The sequence below is a fragment of the Aythya ferina genome, assembly GCF_964211825.1.
Source record: "Aythya ferina genome assembly, chromosome: 20".
Lineage (NCBI taxonomy): Eukaryota > Metazoa > Chordata > Aves > Anseriformes > Anatidae > Aythya > Aythya ferina.
In genome coordinates this window covers 1,362,369-1,384,434 of record NC_140318.1, presented here as the reverse complement: position 1 = coordinate 1,384,434, position 22,066 = coordinate 1,362,369, and the positions used below count along the sequence as shown (strand labels likewise).

The following is a 22,066-nucleotide window of genomic DNA, read 5'->3' as shown; positions in this document are numbered from 1 at the left end:
CATAAGCTTTGGTGTTTGAAACTCACCTGAACGGGTGACGTTTTTGCTGCTGTACGAGTTATTACATTGGTTGGTAGCCAAGCCAAGCAATCTGGAGTTTATCTGGCTAATTAAAATTGACCCCAAACGCCAAACAATTGTGATATATCCTTAACATGACTTGGCTGGACTATCCTGGAAGTAATGCTGCATCAATAGAGCATCAGGGAAATCTCCCTGTGCTTTCAGGCACCAGCACTGGTATCTGCTCCACTTACCCCTTCCTCTCTCAAAGACTGGAAGCCCAATTGCCATCATTTGTTTTTAATGTTTAGTTCCCAAAGCAAGCAATTGCTTTTTTTTGGAGACAGAAGTAATTGTTTCAGTTTCAATTAAAATCTGGTTAAAGTCTGACTTTAAAATCTGGAAAATGCTGCAAGAGATTTTCTGAATCATATATAACCCTTGCTTTTGTGTATGTGGATTTTTGAGGCATGTGTGTTATTGGGGACTTGCTCAAGTTAAATATCTCATACATGTATTCATAGTAATGTCAAAAAGCTGTTAGGTTGTTCTTGTAATACCTTTTGCAGGTGAGGATCCAGTTCTTTTATCCACTTTCTGGAAGATACGTGATGCTTCATGCAATTTAAATATGTTTTAATTTACTGTCATGGTCAAGACCCAGTCTGAGGCTGTTTGACACCGCAGAGCTTCCTTGGAAATTTGGAAGCATAATAAAAAGCCTGTCACTTGAGAAATGAAAGTGCAGAACTAGAACAATGTAAAGTGAAAATGTGCCAGTGTTGAGAGATCTTATTCAAAGACTTCTTATTTCCTACTGTTGTCTTTGGCTGTTTTAAACAGATTTAAAGCAAACAAATGAAAAACAACAAAAAACCACAACACCCTAACCCTCAATTATTTGTCTGCAACTGCTGCTCCTCCCTGAATTTGATAACGAGGAAGTGAGACCAAATCTGGAGTGTTGTTGTGGCTGCTTGTTTTTTTGTTCTGAGTAGCTGTTCTCTTCCGTATTCGATTATTTTTGTTGATGCTATATTGTGTCAATGATATTGTTGCCGATAAAAAGTGGTATGTGAAATGAGTTTATTACTCCACTTGTTAGTAAAATTACATCCTAAAGCATCACATGAAACCCAAAAACTGGGTATAAGCAATAATTTTCTTCAAGTGCAGGGGCTGCCAAAATCTTAATTTTTCCCTTCTTTCCAACTCTTAAAAGAATAATAAGGAAAATTCATTACCAGTTAATATCACCGTCAGCTCTGGAGGCATTCCTTGCAGTAACTAAGCTGAGCTGTCACATAGGTCAGCCTCCTTGCTGTTCGTGGCCAACACGCACGTGGTGCTGCTGCGTGGTTAGCATGCAGGAGGTGCTGCCAGCCCGATCCCTGCAGCCTGAACAAGGTGGGAGTTTGTAACTCACTTGAATGACTTTGAGAAGACCAGTCCTTTTCAGAGGAATGAACACGTGGCTTTTGGTACACTACATTTTATGCAAATGCTTACATTAGTTAGAAGGAAGTGTTTCATGCGAATGGTTGGAATCCATGAGATAATTTCATGCACAGATTATGGGACTCTGAAAAAGCTGGCAGCATTTTGACACTGTACAACCCGAGTTCCTTTTTGGACATCGCAGAGTGCCTTTGTGTCCCTGGCTGCTATCTGCAGGGCCTCTTGCGAGGATCCCCCAGCCTACCTATGCGGCGGTTGCCAGCAGCCCAGAATAGCTGAGCTGACAGCTCGGGGCAGGACACGCTGTCCCGTAGGTGTCGGGCTGCGGGCGGCTGTCATGTGAGCCCTGCGTATCTCTTTTCAAAGCTGATATTTGGTTCTTGCCTCTTCCTTCGCTTCCAGCTGTAGCACTTGAAACAAGCAGTGACCGAACCCAAACACGCCGCCCAATAAATGCTCCTACGTGCTGGTGGCGGCCGGGCTGTTCCGAGCTGCTGGGTGCCTTCCCGTTGTCTGAGCCCTGGCAGTGAGCAGCCCTACCTTGAGCTTCCCGTGGCAGCCAAAAAGCCGTGGTTCTCCCCGGAACGTCCCGGATTCGTGTGTGATCAGATGTCTGGGGTTCTCATGTTTAGCTGGAACTGCCTCCTCTCTCCGGGCTCTGTTCCTGTCCTGAGGCAGGAGGCAGCAGATAAGATGTTTGATCAGTTAGCCTACAGGTACTTCATGTGCACTGCACGGACATGCCTTTTTATCTCGAGGCTGCAAATGTGAAATTCCCAAATTCCTTGGGAGATGAGTGGCAAAAAGGGTGGCTGTCAGAGCCCGTGCTCTATAGCAGCGTTTCCTCTGTGCCTGGGGATTTGGTAAGAATAAATAAATAAATAAAATTAAAAAAAAAAAAAAAAAAAAGCAATATGTGTTACATTCTCCCTTTAGTGAGTGACCTTTATAAATAATGAATAATAAAATAATGAGTAAAAATAAAATAATGAATAATAAAATAATGGTTAAGTTTAATAATAGTAGCTAGCATAATATAAGGTAGGAATTTAATAGGTCTCTCAACGCCAACATTAAATTCTCCTATTTTTCCTTTTTAAATGTTCACCTTTCTTGCTAATAAGTCTACAGATACCTGAAACGGAAGGAATGCTAAAATCAAGCTGTGTCATGCTAGTAGTGATTATCTTTCTTCTTAGAATCATCGCAGGGTTTGGGCTGGAGGGGACCTTAAAGGCCACCTGTTCCAGCCCCTACTACGGGCAGGGACACCTCCCGCTGAATCGGGTTGCTCAGAGCCCCATCCAGCCTGGCCTTGGCTCTTCTTCCACTGGAGCTTCACTGTTCTGACTTGGACAAACATCTTTTACTAAGAGCAACCCTTGCATTTGTCTCTTCATATGTGGTAGCTATCCCCACTTTCACCTCTTTCCTAGTGAGTGCTTGCTGGAGGGAGCATTCGTACGCCTAAGGACCAGGAGGAGCCTTTCCCGGTGCTTTTCCCAGCACCGTGTGCTCACGTTGCAGTGGCTGGCATTGGAAAGCTGGAGCTAAAAGCCCACTTTGTCGACAACTGTTAGAGGAACCAAGCACAACTTGCAATAGAAATTCTTCTGCATCGTGTTTTCTCTCTCCCCCCACACACCCCCCCAAATATTTAAAATACCTTTGCATTTTAAATTAAGAATTAGTCATTGCTCAAATGCCAGGCATGCACTATTAATACACTAATGAGATCAGGTTGTGCTCTGTCACAGAGTGAGTACTTGCCAAAACTCCTGAAACAAGTTTCTGAAAATGCTTGTGTTGGCCCCTAAATCTCACCTTGTCACTGTTATGCCTCTCGTCACCATTAAGGACATCAGCACTGCGGTTCTAAAATGAGATCTTACCTAGAGCATGCACGGATAATGAATAACCAGCTATGAAATACGTTGTTTAGCAAGCCAAAAAACTCACACACATCCTTTGGAGGGGAAGGGACATCAATGTGTTCGTGTGCACTACGCTCTGGTCTCATTGCTGAGGACTGGCTTTGCTCCCAGGGCTGGATCCTGACCCCAGACCATTAAATTATTAAATTAAATTATTCCATTAAATTACTAAATTAAATTATTTCAAATTTAACAAGTGTGTTGTAAGAATCACAAAGGACGTTTGGGGCTTTCTCTGTGTGAATTATTTATTACCATCTCTGGAAGAACACGTGGATAGTTGGGTTCACCTTGATTGTAAGATGTATCGTGGAAGATCAGAAGATGTAGACCCTAAACCAGAACTTAACAAACTTGATGTAGGGAAAAGCACACCTTTTCTTGTGTTGTATGGCCCCGTTGATTGCACGTGCCTGAGATTTCCAAAGAGCCTTGAATGCTTTAAAAGCAGGCAAGGTAGGGTCTGTTTGGAAATCCCTTAAGGCCGAGGAATGGTGGTGGGGCGTGAGCTGGTGTTCATTTTTGTTTTGTGAACAGAGAAGGTGCCGGCCTTCCTGCAGCCGTCCCTGCGTGCCTGGTGCTGTAGGGATCCCCTCGCTCAGCAGCTCCAGGGGAAGCGCCACTCCCCGCCGTTAGCCGTGGTACCGGAGTTGAGAAAAGCAATGTTTTTTTGTAGATAACGTACCACTGAGCAAATAAACCCCTTCTCTGCTATTTTTCTTAGCATGAAAGCATACCCCTAATGTTTGCCATCGAGGTATTTTTGTTCTGTTATCTCAGGGGCGCGGGCATAAGTGTGACCTGTTGCTGCGTGCTCACGCGTGGCCGTGCCGGCGTGCGGTGCATCAGGGCCGGCCAAGGTCCCGCGGGGCACTGCTGGGTGCCAGGTTTGGGGCTGCTCAGTTCCACTTACACACGGAGCCCATCAGAGGGGGGAAGAAGGGGGCGGAATCAGTTCTCGCAGCCTTGCTGCACAGCCGCGTCTGGGCACACCCCTAGGAAGAGTTTTTGCTTCCCGTGTTGGACTGGCACTGACGAGCCTTCTTCTCTCTGGCGTTGCTCGCAGCTCCCGCGGAGTGAGGCAGGGTTTGGCATGGTACCATGGAGGGGCAGCACAACCACCCGCACCACCTGGGGGACCAGAACAGCGCGCTCTGCAAGCTGCCGGGCCAGGACTACCAGCATGACCCTCAGGTAAGCGGGGCTCTCTTCGGCCCTTCTTTGCTTTTCTTCCCTGCCTTTTACAAAGCGTGGGGAATTCTTAGCAGTTTTTTTTTCCCTTTTCCTTTGTTTATAGCACAGTTGTGGCAGTTCTAGGGTATATCCAGCTTGGGATTTTGCCAGCCAGGCAGAGTTTCCTGAGTCCGATTTTTGATGATGATAAGAGACAAAGGAAATACTTTAAATTTCACTTAAAGCAAGTGTTTTTAAAACATCTTATAAAAACATGAACTGTGTTGGCTTTCTCTTCTCTGTGATTCTTTGAAGAAAAGGCAGGTGTTTGAATGTAAGTGAGTAAATGTATTTTATTTCCTTGTATAGATTAATAGCAAATGCTGATGAGAGAGTTACAAAATACAAGAAAGTTCATCCTACATGAAATTGTAGACTCTCTGACTTCATTTCCTGAGAGTTTCTGGAAGATTTCTACTGCAATATATTTTGTCCATACTGTCATCAGCTTACACTGTAGTGGTTCCTCTCCCTTCCCCTTCCCACCCTTCTGCAGCAGTGGGTTAAAACAAGGTTAGACCCTGTAATAAAATAACAGTGAGACCTTCACTGTAATCATGAAACTTTTGTTTCGTGAATTCTGAAAACTTGAATTTTTCAGACTGTTTTGCTGTTTTTCAGACCAGATGAGTTTTAGTTGTTTGCATTTTGAAAAGTGAATAAAAAACACCTTGGAAAAGCTGTCAGAAAGAAGAATATTGGAACTGTGGCGTAACACTGCCACGGGGAGGGCACGTGGGTGTTAATTTGTTGTTCCAGCTGTGCAGGCCAGCGATGCTCAAGGTTTCTTGAACAAGAAATGGTCATTAGGAAGGCGGTATCAAAACCCAGTACAGGGTTTGCAAAAACAACGAGTTGCCTACACGATAGTATGACAATGAATGTATCTTATACAGCACTACTTGGAAAATACGTTGTATGGAGCAGAGCTCCCCTCTCCTAATGTAGCAATTTGTCATATTAAGTCATTTAATAATAATTGAATCCCCTTGATTAATCTCCTAGAATTAGCCAGTTGCATTTTGAGCAATTAGGGTTAATTACTGCCTCATTTGGCAGGATAGAGCCCCTGTAATTATTTCATGAACAAGATTAGGAAGTGTTCCTGTGCAGCAGATACATTCATGGCATCTTGGAGCACATGTTAGAATTTGTAATGACATAGTTAAGTGTAATTAGTAGCTAATAATCTATGTTCTGCTGCTCTGCTGATGCTGAGTGGGCTCGTTTTGCTGTATGGTCATTGTTAGTGAAACCTCCCCTCCACTCTGCTAATACCCAAGTTGTGTTAATGGAGGTCTCTAAGTATATTAACTGCTCTGAGAATGATCTAGTCTGGAATTAAGATTGCAGGAAGGTTTTTGTGTGTTGTTTTTTTTTTTCCTTTTAAGATAAAAAGGGGAGGGGAGAAGGTGGAAGCTGAAAAACAAATAACAAAATATGCAATCTACCAGAAAAATGCCTCTGCTCAGCAAATGCAGTTTAGAAATTAACAAAAAATTTAGTATTCAGAGGGCAGGCCACCTTACACTGATGACATGATATGATTGCTTATTACATATTTCTGATTTTCCATTTTGCAGGAACGTAATTATGTATAATTTTTAATTTCCTGGTACGTTTTACCTGGAAGAATCTGAGATTATATCTTTTTTTTCTTTTTTTTTTTTTCTTCTGAAGGTGCAAGCAGTGCAGTCATGCTATAGAATAGTGCATGGATGAGAGGAGGGTTTGGAAAGAAAAATCTGACTAAAGTTGCCTTACGAGAAGTGCCGTGCATGGCGGGGATGAAGGCAGAAGAGACAGAGCCTGGGTTTTTGCTGCAGGCAGGGAGGGGTTTGGTACAGCAGGGACCGCTCCTCCTGCCAGCCCCTTCCCCCCCAGAGACCAATGCAAGTGCCTGCTCCTCCAGTAGAAGCTTTTCTTGTAATTGCACGGCTTCCTAAAGCATTTTTCCATGCTGACAGAGGTGTTACTTCTATTTCACAGGTATCAGCAAGAAGTTACTTGATGTCAGGTAACTTGTTAGTAGAGCTAGGAGTGAGGGTATCAGACTCTTCTTCCTGTCTTTAGCTGCTGTAGCTTAGTGAGAAGAAGGTAGTTCTGAGCAGTGCTTCGTATTTAGAAGTTTTCTAATCAGAGTAAGTGAATGTAAAATCACAGTTTAGCTTCTGGCTACCTGACTTGAAGAAGTTTGTCAGCAAGGCACACAGCACATTCCAGTAATATTCTGAGTGAAAGTGTCAGTCACTGACATCTCAGAGTTACTTGTGTTTGTAGCAATAGGAAGGGGAAGTTATTGAGGAATAAACCAGTGACGTGAAATACAGAGCTGCAATTTTTTATTTAGTTTTCATACTATATAAACTTGCTTTTAAACATTCCTCTGATATACTTGCACGTCTTAGCAGTGGAGCTGCTCATGGCAGTTTTGAATTGGCCTGCCAATTCAAAGTAGATTTGAACATCTAGCAGCAAAGACACTGCAGTTTGTTTTCTGAAGTGCTTAGCTTGTTTCTATGTTAACATGAATTCCTTTGTTGATGTGAATATGTGGTCTGCTATTTTCAAGCTGGTATTTCTCTCTTTCCCCTTCATAAACTAGTACAGATACCTGCTGATAGAGATGTTAAAACTTTGAAATTCAAGCCAAGTTCTTCTGTAAAGCAAACTTTAAATTCTAGGTAACAGTCCAGGTTTAGGATATCTTACAATGGCAGCGTAGTCTGGTTTTGAAGCGGCAAAATGAAAAACCTGATGTATTCTTCAATAATTACTTGACTACCTGTTTGAAGGATAATCCATATTTTAAAAGTTTCCTCATCTCTTGTGAGCCCAGAAGTTCTTTTTTTTTTTTTTTTTTTTTTTTTTTAATCAATCTGTTCTAAGTGTTCTCATAAATTCACGCTGGAATTCCAACCTCAAAGTATACGAAATTCTTTTCAGGTAAGCATCATTGAGTGGAGATGGGTGTACAATTTGGGACATCATAAAAGGGTTTGAAACACTGATGTTCATAGTAAATCATTGCTTATAATGTATACGTGTTCAACTGTGGGGGCTGAAGCTTCTCCATCTACTATCACAGATGTCTTTTAAAGGTGAAATTAGTTTACGGTAAATGTCATTCAGATGAAGTATGCACTTTAGAAGCAAGGAAACAGTTGCTTTAAAATTAATGATGCATTGCAAATATCAGGAAAAAAAACTTATATCCAGCGTGAAGATAATTAAAATTCAGGTCAGAAGTGTATGACTTAGTCAGGCTAAATTTTTTAATGAGATTTCAGAAAATTAATTGGGCGAGTATGTTTTTACTCTTCTGAAGAATATTTCATTTCATGGCTCTACAGGAAGATGCTTTTATTGGTATCTAAAGATTGTAGTGACCGACTTTTTAACTGTTGGTTAACCGATCTTTAACAATTTTTGGTTGATTAAAAATAATCTAAGCATCGTGCAGCCTTGTGGCCACTTGTGCAGACTGATGACCAGTGCTGGTTCCCCACATGGCCATCAGACAACAGTAAAACAATTGAATTTATTATTAATCAGCATTGCACAATGTGTAAACCCTGAGCATTAATTAGCGGTGAACAGTCCCATTTTTTTTGGCTTATTCAGGCTTGTTTTTCGTCTTCCCATACCACTGGGAGAAGCAGTCGTGCAGGCATTGCTCTGTGGCTCGTCAGTATTTCACTGGCCTTTCTGTGCTTAGTCTCTCACCGCTCAGTGTTGGCCTTTGCCTGAAACTCCAGGTTAACGGCTGCAGGAAGGGCTGCTGGGGCAGTTCTCCCAGGACCGCTCAGGTTTTCTCCTTATTATTTGAAAATTACTTACTTATTGGTAGATTAATTGGTCGCACATTCACAAGAGCAGAGGAGCTATCCTTTCCCTGGCTCCCTGTGCCATTGAATGGAGAGTGCCGAGTAAGCTGCTGAGCATCAATATATTGGAGACACTTTTCCTTAAAGAGGAACAAGTCTCTGAGTCAGGAGAACAGTTCAGGATATTTCTTTGGTGGCACTGTAACAGACATCCCTGAAAATGTGGAAGCACGAGTGGAAACTACAACCTATCAGCAAAGAGCAAGTATGTGGCAAGGAAATTTTTTAGTACTGTCATTCTCTGCAATTGCTTGTGTTGCTTTATAATCTGGTATGTAGACTCCTCATCAGCTTTAATTAATTTCTTATCATTGCAGTGTATCTACTCAGGGGCATGCAAGATAAAATAACTGTTTTTTATTGCTTTTTTTTTTTTATATTACAAAATCTTGCTGATTCTGTCTTGCAGAACCTCGTAAAACCTCAAATTTTCAGGCTGAAAGTTCTGGTAAACTTCTTACTTAAGTATTTTGCAGAAGGCCATCGCCACATATTTCTGTGAGCTTTGAAATTTTTGCTTTTGCATCAATGATTACATCTAAAAGAGGACATGTATGCCAAAGATGTTGTCCAGAATAGCTTGTTCCTGCAATAATCTCTGTGTTTCTTCTGAAAAATGAATAGCCTCTTTATTTGAATGAGGAATTAATTGACTTTAATTTTTGGCTTTTTTTTTTTTTTTTTAATAGAGTACTAGAAGAATGAGACTTCATTGTGTGGACAAAGAGAACAGCCTTTGTCTCAAAATGAGCTGTTCGCAGACTGTCCCTTTCCTACAGCTGCCCTGCGAACCAAAGTGTGCAAATTGCCAAATTATCAAAATGTCTTCAGATTTGTAGTGATTCGCATTTTTTCCCCTCCTATTTCTACTTCTTTAACACTTCACTGCCATAAGTCATGACACAAGTGACATGTATGTAAGGCCAGTCTATGGGGATGCTGTTCTGAGGAGGTTGATACTAGGTACGCTTAATGTGTGATGTTATTTGTAAGAGCTACCTGCTTACATTTAAGTACAAAAAAGCACAAGAGAAGATTAAGTTTAAGCAGACTTGTGGGGAAGTGGACTGCCCCAGTCAGTGGGGAGCTTTCTGATAGGCTTTGGTCGAACCTGGGCACGCTCTCTGGCTTATACTGCAGTCAAACATCCAGCCTGTATGAAAGCTCCATTACTTTAATTAGGTCTGATAGGTTGTGATAGCAAATGCAAATCTAGGTCATTGCATATGTAAATGTGCAGCTGTAGTCCTGGAGGATGCCAGAACATATCAGCTAAGGTGTCCAGTCGTCATCCGGCATTAACTCCAGCAAGGCAAGCAGACTTTATATGTTAACCGTGCAAAAGTGGTTGGGACACACACATACCTCCTGTCACTTCACTAGCATCATAAAATCACACTGCAAGTGTTACCTTTATTCTGAACTCCAGGGTAGAAAATCTTTTGCTCAAACTTTCTTACTGCACAGTTAAGGGGAATGCTTTTATTTCTTTCTGTGGTTTAATGAGATAAAAGTGGTTTGCAATTCTGTATGCTGATGCCTTTGTTTTTATATAAATACCTGACTGATACTTTTTTTTTTTTTTTTTAATTGAGTAGTAACAATTTTTATTCCTGTTGCAAATGAAAGAAATTCAAACTTAGTTGTAAGAAACATACACTGTAAGACGTTGTTGCTCTGGCTTGTGTGTACTTGTGGTAGAAGTTACTGGACTGAAAGCTTTACTTGCATTTTAAATCTTATTTCCATTCCCAGCCCTCTGGGTTAGGAAATTACAGTAGCAGCAGTGGTCACCTCCCTGAGCTTCCAGCCTCTGTGGCCTGCTCTTCCTGGACGCTCGCTGGGGTTGTCTGCTGAAGATGCAACTTAAACAACAGCTGAATCCCTGGGAAACTGTCCCCACAACTTCCCTTGTGTACTTGGCTAATTGCTTTTTGCGTTTTTCGGTGGGAACTCTGAAATGGCTCAAGATGTTGAAGCTTAAAAATAGTCTACTTGGCACGCTCAACAACTTTGTCATTTATTTTCATAATTTTTTTTTCAAAAATTGTTTAGCGGTCACGTTAATTACAGAAGAAACCGGAATGGCTCTAGGGAGCAATGCAGTCCCTAGAGCCCCTGGTCCTCGTTCCGCTGCCTCTGCCTGCCCGGCTGCGTGCTCACCTGAGGCTGCTCCCCAGGAGGCATCGACACCTCCGAGGTGCCAAGTGGGCAAAGCAGATGAGCGGGTGTGCGACCAGGGAGACGGTACTTTGGGGCTCATTAGCTGCTTACATGGGAGGCAAGACTTCTTCCTTTTTAGAAAAGTCGTTTAACTTAATGCAGCTTACATTACTAACAAATTACTGGAAATTAATGCATTTATGGTCAGAATTATCTATGGACTGATGAGCCTGGAATAAATTCCTGATCCTCACAAATGAGAGCACGAGTGCATGTGCGCTTGGAGTTGTTAACTCTGCTCTGTATGATCTCTGCTCTGGTGCAGCACTGCAAGGAGTGCACAAAGCAAACTGCAGGTGAGGAAAGGAAAGCCAGACCACTCCATGGCCCGTTGTATTTCCAACACCAGGTTTCTTTGTCTTTCTTGCCTTCTGTCCTTATTCTCCTGCACACAATTAGTCTTAGACTGCTAGTTTGGGGTCTTACAGGAGGCAGATTGGGAATGCAAGTTTCTGGGTTTGCTATTGCTTTTTGTAGCTCATTGATTCAATTTCTTTTGAATTGAACAGAGACATTTAACATCGTACCCATACCGCTGCACGCTGGCAGACTTTCAGATAGAGAAAAAGATTGGACGAGGACAATTCAGTGAAGTTTACAAAGCAACTTGTCTTCTGGACAGAAAACCTGTGGCATTAAAGAAAGTTCAGGTAAGCATTTAAATTCAAAGTGTTACTGCTTAGCAAGTAGAATGGGAATGCTTTAGGTGTCTACACAGATCTAAAAAAGAAGCATCTGACTCAGAAGTGTGTTCTTTTGTCAGCAGTAATAATGCTATAAAATGTTTTACAAACTGAGAGCTCACTGTTTGAGTCCATTGGATGATCTGGTCTGATGTTATTCTATAAATCACAGTTATGCAGCAATAGTAACAGCAGTGTAATTTCATATTTATTTTTAATTTCATTTTTTACCTTATAAAAAAGGTTTATTATTAAATGTGTGGGAAAGAGCAAGGCTCTAATGGCCATCATCATACAGACAAGACTCTGCCATCTCAGCACAGACCAGCCGCGGGAGGCGAGGGCAGGAGGGGCAGCTGGAGGTGCTGGCTCCTCTTCCCCCCTCTGCAGGTGGTGGCGATACCTGGGCGTGCAGGGGCAGCCGCTGGGCTGCTCGGTGGCCAGGCTCCCAAGTGCTGAAATAAAAGACAAAAGAAATGCTTGTGCTTGTTGGAGACTTCAGAAGAATTTCAGAAAAGCTTTCATGCCAGCAGTATTGATTTGTAACTCAGCATAAAGTATTGTGTAGTGTTATTTAAAAGGAAAAAAAAAAGTTTGTCTTTTATTTACCATGTGAAAAAGTAGTAAGCTAAATGTTCGAAAATGATGACAGCAAATTCACAAGCTAGTATCTTTAGTTTTTTTTTTGCTGCTTAGAATATTGCCTACAGGTTCTACAATTAATTTTACCTTATTGCTAGTACTTCACTATTTTCAAAATAAAGAAAATGTTTCTCTTTGATCTGAGTGTTGTATGTATACTCATTACAGTACAGGCTGTACGAAGTGAGGGACGAAAGACAAATCTCCTGTTAAGTAAGTTCTTAGTTTTTGATATTTCATTTTAATCTGTGTTTTTACCTTTGTAGATTTTTGAAATGATGGATGCCAAGGCTAGGCAAGATTGCATTAAAGAAATTGACCTCTTGAAGGTAAGAATTTCACAATTCCTCTTCAATTTTTTGTTTTGAGGAAAAAATATTTTCAGGTTTGCCTTTCATAGCAAATAAAGCTCATAGAGCACATACAGTCTTAGTAGACTGTGCTTTCTTTTGCAAGCTAAAATGCCTGCATTATATAAGTTCTATCTAAAAGCATTATTTTATTGAGTTTTCTGCCAGTTGTCTAAGGAATCTATTAAAAATCTGTCATAGAAAAATACACCAAGTACTCTTATTTCAGAGAGGTATGCAAGTTCTGTGCTTTGTATTTTGATTTGTTTCTCTCTTTAAAATAAGCTGATTAATGAACCTGCTAAAGGGAAGAAGTTTTGCATGTCTGTCATGTTACATGTGTACATACACATGTGAAAAATGGTAGTTTAGGTGCAAACTCTGAAACCAGACAGTGCTTTTAAAGTGATTAAACCCACTAATGATCTTTGCTTTCTCAGTAATTTATTTCAAAACATTTATGGAAAATATGTACACGTTGCTCTTTGTTGGCTCCAAGCCCATGTATTTAAGTTAAAAACCTCTGTTTGTCTGAAATTAAGCAATATCCATGTTTATTCTGAAGTCTTCAGCGGTAGTCTTCCAAGCAGAGTAGCGTGCCTGCAAGTTCTTGTTTGTGCGTTTTCCTGTAGCAGCTGGAGCTCCCAGGGGAATGAGTTTCCATGATGCCAGCAGAGTGCAGCTCTGCTTTGAAAACTGCCAGCTGATAAAATGGGATTGGTTTTGTTCATCCGGGTTCATCCGGCCGGCTCCAGCGCCTGCCAGTCAGCAGCTGAGCGCGCGTCGCCCTGTGCCTTACGACACGCAACGTGTCAGAGCCTGCCTGCAGCTCGTCTCCTGCTAATGGAGAGCTCTGTGCTGCCTGTCCTTGCAGCAGCGTGGAGGTGGCTGAAGGCATGTCTGTGGATGTGCTGGGACCGAAGTCCCTGATGCTGCTGTGCCATCAAACTTTATAGGATGTGTTAACGAAATAGGAAATGTCGTTAACCCAAGATGAGGTGTTCGCAGTGTTTTTCACATTTAAGGATTTGTGGGAGTTAACATACTTTGCTTCTGACTAAAGAGATTCCAGGTAGCCTTCGTTATGCCACAGGCATACACCGTAGTTACAGAAATAACCCCTGAGTCAATTTACTTATTTATAATAAGCTTGACAAAAGGAAGAGTGGACCATGGAGATGTGGTGTATCCAGAGTGCTCTGCCCAGCCGCTCCGGGAAAACAGAGTCCAAAGGTCTGTGAGACAAAAGGTAGAGAAAATGTACACGCCTGCGTTCACACCTTGGGCAGGTTGTGGGCAGTCTCCCACGTTTTCCAGCAGAGGAAGGAGCTCAGTGAGGCTCCCTCCAGAGTGCTCATCCTGCTGCTCAGCCTCAGCAAAGGGTGGTGGCAGCTCCAGCTGCTCGTGGGCAGCGCTTGGATGTCTGCTCGTCCACAGAGCCATCACAGAAGTTAGCACGGTGGCACAGGTGTCTTGTTTGTGACCTTGTGTGACTTCACTGTCGCAGAAGAAGCGCCCCTCTTTAGAGCTGATGAGTTTCTTTAAATCAATACAAATTAAGTCAATAAAAAGTGCACATTTGTTCTTTCATGGAAAAAATATATTTAAAATCTTTGTGTTAGTTAAACAATGTTTGTGTGTGAGTAGTTGGGTTTTGTTATATGCAGTAAACTAAGCAGAGGCTGCAGGGGGGAACATTAGCATGGTAAGTCTCCAAAGGTGTGCGGTCTGCATTCCTTGTTAGGGTTGTTGTATTTTGATGCAATTTATTGGCACGCGGTGCTGAGGTTTAGAGGAAGGTTTGTGTGATTGCTTGAACTCCCCATTGCCTTTGGGAACTCAGGAGAGTTTTCCTGGCAGAGCAGCCTACAGAAGATAGAAAGCAACTCACAAGTCAGAGGCTTACCTTTATCAGTGAGAGCAGCGTGCAGCGTCCTGGCGTTGGCTGTGCTGTGTCAGCTTGTGTGATGCTGTGGGGGCCGTGAGGCATCCCAGTGAGCACACCGTACCCGTATCCGTTCTGCTCCTGCTTTTGGTGCTTTCTTGCCTGGAAGTTGGTCTTTGATCGATGTACCTGAGGGCAGACATGTGAAAGAAATTTCAGCAGAAATGGTGGGCTCTGCTATTTATTTATTTATTATTTATTTAAGGCTTGGTCTGATGGGAATGCTCTTCTCCTGATGCCTGCACATGGATCCCATTAACACTAATGTGCGTTAGTGTCGAGGCATCGCAAAGGAGAATCTATCCCCTAATGTGCATGCAGAGAGGCGTGATTAGCATGATGGATCATAACAGTGTTTCTTTTGGCTTTGTAACCCCTGAAATAGGCAGGTTGAGTCACAGCTGTTTTGTAGATGAAATGCTCACTTTAGTAGTTTCTAAATTCACTGCATTTCTAAGAGCACAAGAGAAAGATAATATCATGCAAAATGAGCAAGAGCGAGCGACTAGAGAAATCTGGGTACTCCGTTACCTTCTAAGCAATTAGTTTTCCGTTTTAAGAAATTCAGACATAAAATATCAAAATGGAAATTTTAATTTGTTGAGCCAGTTTCTTAATCTAGTCCTGTGAATAAAGCATAACAATCTGAGAAGCTGCAAATTTTTAAGAAACACAGGGGGGAGGGGGAGAAAGTAAAATACCAGTTGTGAATATAAGAAAAAGCTATACTTAAATGAAAGTAATAAGTGAAAATGTAAGCAGAAATAATGGGGATAATAGACTAACATACTGAATGTAGCTTGTATGTTATTCTACTTCCATCAAAATTTTTGTTGAATTTTACTCGTTTTTATCAAGTACAGTAATCAGTAATTGATTTGTATGTGTGTTTTTTTCATTATTATTATTCTAACAGGAAAAAAAAACAGTTACTGCGTACTGAGTGTCTTCCAGAATGTTGCTTTTAAATACTTTGTGAGTTTACAAGAGAAAAGGCTGCTTCACCCTGTTCTGGGCCATAGTGCTGTTTATGCAAGACACTATTTTATTAAGCTGCGTTTTTGATAAATGAACTTGTTTCTGATGTGCTCTCTGCATATGGTAACCCAGAGCAGTTTGTAGTTGCACCTATTATCAACCATTTTGCGTAATGATTACAAAAATGGTACAAGTTTTGTATCTTTGAGTTGTTACTACACCGTGATAATTTTTTTCCTTGCACTTCTTCTATCTGCAGCAACTGAACCACCCCAATATAATTAAGTATTTGGACTCTTTCATTGAAGACAATGAGCTTAACATTGTCCTGGAGCTGGCAGATGCTGGAGATCTCTCCCAGATGATTAAGGTAAGGAAGTGTCAGTTCTAAAGGGGTACAAACAGCCAGGAGGCAGCAGCCCTGATGCTCCTCTCGCGGTGCCACCCACCCAGAGGGGACGAGACTGAGCGTCTGCAGGCAGGTGGGATGCAGCAGGGGCTGCTGCTCGCCCTGCCTGCTGCTTCAGATGGGAGCAGGTCTCTGTGTAGGTTGGTGAGGTGTGTGCCTTACTTTGCAAGGCTGATTTATCCCACCTGTGATTGATGAGGACATCTAATTGTTAGATTCGGTGTTCACATAGCCTGTCTGCCACTGAAGACATTCAAGGAAGCGTATTGACTTTCCTTGCAACAGGGATTTGGGGTTGAGAAAATGTTTCAAGTACTTGCTCTTCTCTTATGTCGCTCTCAGGAATACTTGTATTGCTGCAAACCAGCTTTAGTTAAGCTGTTACCACCTGCTTTTATATTTTCTTTGACGTGTTAATCTTTAGACATACATCCCTTGTGAGAACAGATGTGTTATATCATGTTTGTTAGCACTCTCAACCTTCTCTCCATGTTTTACCTGTTTTTTTTGCCATCATTATTCTGTAATTATCATAAATGAATGTTTGGAAAGTTCTCCTCCTCCTTGTTGTCACAGTTAAAATATCTTATTAACAGATTTGTTTTCTTTGCCAGCAGAGCTATGAGGCACTAGGCCAAAGGCTGTCAAACAAGTTATCCATTCAGTCCGTAGTCAGTGGCTAAATTTACAGTTTCCCTGAAAATCTGCTCCATCTCAGGGAAGAGTCCCCCTGGGCGAGCAAGCTGGGGGTGGGTGGTTGGGGGAGCAGTTCCTGGGGAAAGCCCCAAAATTCCAGAGACGGACCTAATCCACAGACCCCTGATAGCAGCAGCAGCTCTGGACCTGGGGGTGAGGTGGCAGTGGCCGAGGTCGGGGGGAGGCTGGTGCCTTGCTGCGGCCAAGGGGCAGGAGACAGCCTGGGAGAGCCCCTGCCCTGCCCGTGTGTCCTCTTTCAGCACTGTGCTCGTGTCCAGCTTCTCATGTGTTTTCCCAGCAGATCCTGGGAAGCCTGTGGTTCATCACAGGCTCTTAGTAGCTGCGGTTAAGGCTTGTGAGGGTAGGAGTTAGGGCTGTGATCACCCTGGGATGTGCAAATATTTTTCTTCATTTTTAAGTCTTAGCTTAAAACAGTCTTGCCAGCATAATTGTCAGGTATCATATAAAATATTTGAGCTTTTTACAGTTTTTAGTTTAAGATTTTCCCTACTAAATGTTTTTTTAATCTGTTGGGGTTGGTTATTTCATTTTCTTAAAATTATTTCTTGTATGCCTTAATAAACAGGAGTTACATTTTTCTGTTTTCTGCCCATTCTTAGGTTGATAGCTGGAACAACAGTGTAACTTAATTTTTTTCTGCCAATGCTCTCCAGTCTGGTCTGCTTTCCCATATGTTTATTGCAGTCATGAGGAAGACGAGGCTTTGTAAAGGTCATATAAATGCTGCCATTCCTTTGGTGCAAATATTTGAATTCATTTTTTTTTGAAGTAAAGGGTGGGGAAACAAAAACAGGAAAAAGAAGAAAAAAGAAAAAAAAAAAAAAAACAACTAAAACCAGGAGGGAATTAAATTCTCCTCCTAAACATAGCTTGAAAGTAAAATTGACGAGCTGAGGTTTGCTGCCTGCTCTTCTGTGGCGCCCTTGCTCCCCACCCGTCCCTTGGGAATTTAAGCTTATGTGAGGATTTTCAGTTTCGGAGAGGCGGTAGGAACAGCAGTAACAACACTCTGAAGGTGCGAGAGTGATAAAAACAGGGACTGTCTTTGTCACGCCCCTGTTGCCTGCATTATTTATGAGGTATTGTAAAGCTGATGTAACAGAGTGCTGCTGGATAACCCACTGGAGAGTTGGGACTCTCTTGTAAATGTCAGGCAAGTCTTATTGGACATGACATTTAGAAAATTATCACTTGTGGTCTTGCATATCCACTCTTAAATACTTTAATGAGAATTAAATAATATTATCGTGTATATAACACTTTATCCCTCACCCTCTGTAATTCCTCTGTGCTCTCTATCAAGTTTCGGTTTGAAACTGTTGCAAGCTGTCAGACTTGCTGCCTGGGGAATTGCACGGTCGTGCCCCTTCACAGCTGATATGCAAAATAAAATTTGCCATTACTTGAGTCAAACACGATCCAGTAACAGCATTTCACATAAAATACAAAATGTGACAACGGACATCAGATGTCTGTGCTGAGAGGAAAAAGCACAAGTTGCAGAAAGGGGCAACAGCCAATTTCCTTCCTTTATTCTTGCTCTTGCATGCTGCTGACTGAAATTCTCAAGGGTACGATGCAAAAGAAATGTGATTGTAGAGTGCTAGAAGGGTATACAGCGTTTCAGAGATGGTCGTTATCCAGTCATACCTTGTATATCAAAGGATGAGGATAAATCCTAAACCACTGGAAGGGAAGTGTATTAGAAATGTGTTTTGTTAGCGTTCCAGATGAAGAACTTGCTCAGTATCAAGCACAGGAAGAAGCAATGAGAAGTCAGGGACCAATAACCAGAAGTAGTGCAATTTTGGGAAGCATTGAAGGAGGCTGTGGCACTTTGCACAATGTACCCAGCTGTAGCGTGTTCCTGAAATGGAAAAGAGCACTTGAAGATGCATCATCATATTTGGCCTCCACTGGAGTGTACAGCTGATTATTTATTCCTGTAATAAGTTACTTGGGAGGAAGAATTAAGTATTGGAGATAACCATCCCCAAGACGCACTACTTCTTATTGCATGCATTTTGCTTTTGATAATTTTGCCTGAGAGCTTTTAGCACCCAGAAGTCTACAGAGTCTGGACTCAGCTATGCTTGGCACTGCAGAAAAGCTCTCAAAACGGCCTCCTTCCAAATCTGTGCGTCTTGATCAGCAGTGTCTTTGCAATCTCACTAGAGAGAGTTCAGTTAATTTAATATTCCTATTATGCATAAAATAGAATATATTATCCTACCTGATCACAGAAGAAATATAGATACTTTATTGATGCTATGGCCATCTTCTTAGAAGGGGAAACATATTTCCTTATTGTTGTTAATAGACTACAACAATGAATGCTTATGAGATTTTTTTAATGATCTTTTGTTACTTAAGGCAAAATATTTGAGACATTTGTTGTTTTGAGGCATTAAATATGTTTTGCAAGGTAATTAAGGAGATTAATGCTAATTATAATTGGTGTCCATTCAAAAATGTCAAACCTGTTTACGCATATTTTTCATAATAGTTGTTAATGAGTGAACTGCATTGAAGTCTACATACAGAGAGAAGGAGTTAAAAGCTAATCAGAAGAAAAGTCATGCTGCTGCAGATTGGGAAGACGCAAGCAACCTGCAGTTGACTAACATGAGTCCAGGAACTAGTCAAATATGTTGCTTTTCAACTGATCTTTTATTTATTTCCTTCCACAGTATTTTAAAAAGCAGAAACGGTTAATCCCGGAAAGGACGGTGTGGAAATATTTTGTGCAGTTATGCAGTGCAGTTGAACACATGCACTCCCGCAGGGTGATGCACAGAGGTAACATTAATTCAGTCTCTTTTCACTGAATAATAATATAATGTTCCAATTAGTAAGCGCCTACATTCAAAAACAATTATGCTGATGTTCAGCCAATGCATGTTTAGAGAGGCTGGAGCTTGCAAGATGGATTTCTCCTTCTGTCTTTTTGCCTCATTGTTAAAGGATTCGGTCCGAAGTGAGTGTGGTATTAGGAAGATGAGCTGCTTTGTATTCCAGACACTGATATTAAGTAGAAGTGTCAAACTTGCCATTAGAAAAGTGTCAGAAGTAAAATGCTGAGACTACTAGATAACAGTGAACTCTAAGAAATAGTCTTCATTATATTAGTTGTGACCTTAGAGAGTTTAGAAGAGTTTTCCTGTCTTGGAAGCTTTTCTGAAATATTAATACAAATATGTCCCACGCTCTCATACTCTGTTCTCCATTTTCATTAATTATTTTTGAATCTCTTGTCTTAGAACTTTTTGCTTTGAGCTTTATCCAAACATTACATTGCTTCTTGCAGCATAACTAAAATGCTTTGTGAAGGACTTGTGCAAACATCCCAAAAGGCACTAATACCAGTTTGTGCTGCTTCTGCTATTTCTCTTCTCCTTAGAAGTAGTGAATTCTTAACCATTTTTTCAGCAGATTAGTATCACTTTTGCTCCTGTATCTAACCCCTCATGTAGCTTATCAGTTGTACCTGAGTTAGTTCTACTGTTGTTAGCTGAAATTTGGAACCATGTGTATTTAGTCTGCTTTGACCCATGAGAAAATAGCCTTTCTAACTTGTATCCTGATCCGGCTACTTGGGAGACCAGAATTCTACTAATCTACACAAGCAAAAAAGGCTGCATAGAGCCCAGAATTTGCGTGTGGTAGGACAGTAATTTGCCAGTGGTATCAGGGGACCACGCAGGCAGTACTGTTTCCTGCAGAAAATGATTGTTTCCAAAAGGAAGCAAACTTAAGCATTCCTTTGATTCCGTCAGTTAAAGAGGTTGCTTCTATTGTGTTACGCTGTTTCCTACGACTTTTCCCTCACTGGTATTTCTTGTGTGCTGGGAAGTATGTTCTGTATTGTGTGTGTATGGAACCTGAAGTCACGGAAGACTCAGCCTATCAAAGCTGAGAAGAAACACAGTTCTGCACAAGCCTGTCCTGTACAGGCAGTGCTCCGGGCTATGTTTCTATTGCAGTATTAGAACCAAATAACCTTTTGTGGCTTTGACCTTCTACCTTTTTCTCCTTGCAGACATAAAACCAGCCAATGTGTTTATAACAGCCACAGGGGTGGTGAAGCTGGGAGATCTTGGATTAGGCCGTTTTTTTAGTTCTAAAACCACTGCAGCACATTCCTTAGGTAAGATGATACTTCTAGACATTAAGCAAGCACTGCTGTACAGTTGTTAGCTGTGATGTTCAAAGGAAGTGGTTTCTGTCCTCTTGTTATGACAGAAGTTTGATTTGGTGGGCACATACCATTGTTTTCTGTGATTTCCTTTTTAAATACTATTGAAACATTTGGAGTCTTCATACAAAAATTACTAGATTTTTTTTTTTTTTTTGCTTAAAAACTCCAGTTGATCATTGTGTTGTTTTTTGTTGTTGTTTTCTGGCATGTCTGGCTTGGTAAAGCAAATGTAACAAATGCAGCTTTTCCATTCTAAATAGCATGCTTGCCTGCACTCTGCTTACTAGAATTAGATGTTACACAGACAACTTTTTTTCAGCAGATGCTTCTCAGACATCTTCCCCTGAGCAGGGATTGTGATGGTGTTTGAGGTGAGGGAGGTGTTTAAAGCTCTCAAAGCTTGTCTGTTCCAGAGAGGGACTTGACTTGAAATTCAGTTCAGGCTTTAAAGATCCAAGTTTTCTTAATGCCTTCCACGTATCTGAAGGTTGTTTTCCTGCTCCAACAATCAGTCTGTGCAGCTGATTGTTCCCACCAAAGCGTAGTACCCTGCTTTTATTCTTACTGAACTGTATCCTGTTTCCAGACTCTCACACTGATCACTCTGAAATATTCTTCTGTACTCTGCTATGCTCTGGCTCATCCCAGATTTTTGATATCCATAAAGGCAATAGCATTGCTCTGGTTAATGAATATCTTCAAAGCACTGGGGCTATCGGGTGTTTTGCAGGACTTCACTTGAGGTAGCCTTCTATTTTGATAGTGAACTGTTTTCCGATCAGTTTTGCATCTGTGAAGTGGTTTCATTTAGATAGATTTCAAAGTTTGCTTATAAGTAAACCTGTACGTCTTTGATAAAAGGTCTGTTCAAGTTATAAGATATCTGTTGCTTCTTTCTTTTTTAAATGAATAAATTTAAATGATTTCACAGAGTTTTTCTTTAATAGTCTTACCTTCTCATGTGTTGCAGAGAAGTAATTTTTTGCATCATTATAAAATTGCAATAAGACTTCTAAAAAGTAAGTTATCTACAAAATCTGGCAAAGAAACCTTATTTCTTACAAAAAACAAACCTCTATGTGTGATCTTACAAGAGAAAGCAAAACTAGAAAACCAGAGCGACAGTATGCTTTTTCTCATGTCTCATAAGAGCATTCTTAAAAAAAAAAAATAATCTTATTGTATGTTTTCATCTCTACAAGTTGAGGTATTGTGGAAAAATAATCTCTTCTGAGGAGAATGTATTTTCAGCATGAATCAAAAGATAAATATTGATGTTTTGATAACATGAAGGAACTACACAGAAACTGCTTCTGCATAGGAAAAAAGTACTGTTAGTATTAACTACAATACTATAGGAAAGTATACAGTGTACACAGTTCATCCTTTGTCTTACAGTATAAAAT

The 22,066-nt window shown here is 41.1% G+C and overlaps 1 protein-coding gene across 4 annotated transcripts in view; it reads left to right on the top strand.

Moving 5' to 3' along the window:
• The window catches only part of NEK6 (NIMA related kinase 6), a 134,105-nt gene that overhangs the window by 93,597 nt on the left and 18,442 nt on the right, over window positions 1-22,066 (top strand). For all 4 annotated transcript variants that reach the window (XM_084493716.1, XM_084493715.1, XM_084493718.1 and 1 more), the window contains exons 2-7: window positions 4,462-4,589; window positions 11,248-11,388; window positions 12,330-12,392; window positions 15,596-15,706; window positions 19,153-19,261; window positions 20,502-20,609. In XM_084493716.1, the coding sequence (XP_084349842.1) occupies window positions 4,497-4,589; window positions 11,248-11,388; window positions 12,330-12,392; window positions 15,596-15,706; window positions 19,153-19,261; window positions 20,502-20,609 (625 nt within the window). In that variant the 5' untranslated portion in view covers window positions 4,462-4,496. The remainder of the gene's footprint in view (window positions 1-4,461; window positions 4,590-11,247; window positions 11,389-12,329; window positions 12,393-15,595; window positions 15,707-19,152; window positions 19,262-20,501; window positions 20,610-22,066) is intronic.